We start from the raw sequence: 2686 nt of genomic DNA on the forward strand, positions 1-2686 counted from the left end.
ATCCAGAATATATATATTTTACGACGTCGGGAATTCTTCTATTACGCATTACATATTTCTGGTCAAAAACTTGATAACCTCAGCTTGTGTTTTAAATAAACTGAATTGTATAAGTACCTAAAAGTCCCCTCTATAAACATTTAAAATTCTATTATAATACAATTAACTGATGCGCTTTAAAAATGTTTTATGCTCCATACAATTTTTCACAACTAGAGCTTATCTCCAAATATTTTTCCCACACTTAACACTTAAGTCAAGTACGAACAATTTAATAGACACTAAGATTTGTATTATTATTTGTGGAAAGTCTTTTATTCTTTGTGTACTCATTCGTTCTGGTTCGGGGAACTCTATAGTTCCTGTGTATATTATGTTTAGCGCTGCAAATTGTAATCAGAATCGAATACAAAGTACACCCCCAGCTCATTTGCTATCAGCGAGTCGCAAGCAAACAGCTGCAAATTGAGCCGACAGAAACCAAGTGCCAGACATCACATAAGCGTGCTTCTAAATATGCAAGCGACTTTATCTGCATGTTAAATATCAATCATGAAATACTGCGTATATTGTTGTCTTTGTTTATTTATTTATTTAGCTTGGTAACATAATTTAAAGATACATTTGTTCAAGCGAACGCTGCTTACTTAAACGTTATCACAAATGTGTGTGTGCGTGTGTATGGGTGTGTGTGTGTGTGTATGGGTGTGTAAATGGCAAATAAATCAAATTAAATAATAAGCGATTGTAAATCAGATGTTTCACGTTTTTGTTTTTTTTTTTTTTTGCTTTTGTAGCTGCTGCGCTTCGATTTATTTAACACAACTCGGATGACAATTGAAATTTACAGAACGCAGCGTGGGGTTTATTTTTTGGAATCTTTATAATACTAGAATATTAATTGTATTTTGAACAGAACGATGAGTGAATTTTGATAACAGCTATTTAGAGTTGTGGTGCAGAGGTGACTGCTTACTGCTTCTGCAGATACTCGTCGAACAGATAGACGGAGAGGGATGGCTCGCGCACGGTGACCAACTTGGACAGATCGTTGGCATAGCCAGACAATTTGCGCACAGACTCGGCCTGCTTGCCCAAGAAGTTCTCCTGCAGATAATGGGCCATCTCGGGATCGTGCTCGCGGTTCTGTGTGGTGCCGTGGGTGGCGCTGGTGTGCACGTGAATGGCGCCATTAGTCAGCTCCTTCTCGTTGTCCAGGGCACGTGCCAGCGACTCCAGCTCGTTGAGGTGCACCTCTGGTGGATGGGCAACACCCTTGTCATGGGCCTTGCTGAAGTCAATGGAGCCGCCGCGGCGAGTCACCTGCTTGATGAGCTCAATGGTATCGTCAAAGCCGCGATCGGAAAGACCCTGGTACAGCTTCTGGAAGCCTGGGCGGTTCATTTGGTACGAGTTGAAGTGGGTGGCCAAGAGCAAATACTCATAAGACTTCTTCAGCTGCAGATTAATGTAGTCCTGCAGCTTTGGCTCCAGATGGCTAATGGCGGCATAACGTGCATTACAGTTTGAGACACCACCTGTGATGGGTGCATACCAAAAGGTGACATTTAGCAAGAGTTTGGGAAGCATTAGCCTGGTTTGTTTGAGATAAGGAAGTATTTTGCTTACTTTCGTCTGAGAAAAAGGCCATGAGCGCTTGTTTATTTTTAAAATTATAAAATATTCAAAAGCAAGACACAGTTACAGTTAAAACCGGAACGAGTAATTACACACACATACATACACCCGTTCTCTTTCACTCTCTTTCATTCGTGCGCTCAGTCAATCTCTCTCTCTTTGGGATTTTGTGTGGAGTACTCACCGTTAGCAGTTTGTCCGCAAGCAGACTGCACGTCAACTTGGCAGGTTTGCTCTTGGGCCTGCGCAAGAGCACAGACGGTCGCAATCAAAGCGAATGCAATGAAATATTTCATTTTGTTTGTTTTTACTTTCTAGAATTAGAATAAACGAAATTTCACAATTAGACCTATTTGAATTTCAAAAATCTGTCAGTCTGCTTCTAGTTAATGCGATTTAAAGAAACAAAAAAGCAACGATACCAATGCGCCTTCTGCGTCGTAATTTCTTGAATATTCTTTGACTCTCGCGAGCGCACTTTTCAATTGCTTGTCCGTAATTTGTGTTTTTTTTCAATAACTTGAATATTTTCGTTTTGTATTTATTATGATCTTAGTGATTAGCTAACAATTGAACAGAGGCACTTACTTTAAAGTTTCGCGTTTAACTTAATTTTCAGTTTTACTGCTTTACTTTTACGTGTTGTTTCTTGTTGAAACTCAAATTGTGAACTGCTGTTTATAGCGTTGCGTTTGTCTCGTTTCTATGCCTCGGCAATGCCTCGCTCTGTGCGCCAGTGTGAGTGAGTGCGCGAGTGTGTGTGCGAGTATGAGAGTGTATGGGTATGCTGTTTTGCACTCGCCGGCTCTCCGTTGGGGATTTCGTTGTCAGTCAAAAATGGATCTGGCAATATGGCCGCGTCTCTGCTTGTTGTTGTTGCTATTGCCATTGCGGTTGTTTTTCTTTGTGACTCAGGCACTCTCAAGTTGTTTGTGCGCTCAGCGCGGCGCGTAGGGTTACCAACGTGTTCAAAGTTCTCACAATCAGTTTCCATATTTCATCAGCTAGAAAATGAATCAAGCGAATGTAATTAACTGTTTATTGAAAT

General features: G+C 40.7%; 1 protein-coding gene across 1 annotated transcript; it reads right to left on the minus strand.

The window, feature by feature from the left end:
- Nucleotides 1-567: 567 nt before the first annotated feature.
- Fer2LCH (Ferritin 2 light chain homologue) lies at nucleotides 568-2376 on the minus strand. Its single transcript, XM_064696478.1, has 3 exons — nucleotides 2227-2376; nucleotides 1823-1952; nucleotides 568-1538 (listed from the first exon to the last, which is right to left on the minus strand). Exons 2-3 carry the CDS (start codon nucleotides 1932-1934, stop codon nucleotides 973-975), a joined length of 678 nt encoding a protein of 225 aa, XP_064552548.1. The 5' UTR covers nucleotides 1935-1952; nucleotides 2227-2376; the 3' UTR covers nucleotides 568-972.
- Nucleotides 2377-2686: the final 310 nt, after the last annotated feature.

This window comes from Drosophila montana, unplaced genomic scaffold (assembly GCF_035044405.1).
Source record: "Drosophila montana isolate Dmon_TW-CO22-7 unplaced genomic scaffold, ASM3504440v1 contig_3848_1, whole genome shotgun sequence".
Classification (NCBI taxonomy): domain Eukaryota; kingdom Metazoa; phylum Arthropoda; class Insecta; order Diptera; family Drosophilidae; genus Drosophila; species Drosophila montana.

Coding starts and splice junctions, on each gene's coding strand:
- Fer2LCH (XM_064696478.1), bottom strand. CDS start 1,934: ATGAAATATTTCATTGCATTCGCTTTGATTGCGACCGTCTGTGCTCTT. Junction 1,539..1,822: donor TTGCGGACAAACTGCTAACG/GTGAGTACTCCA, acceptor CACCCATCACAG/GTGGTGTCTCAAACTGTAAT.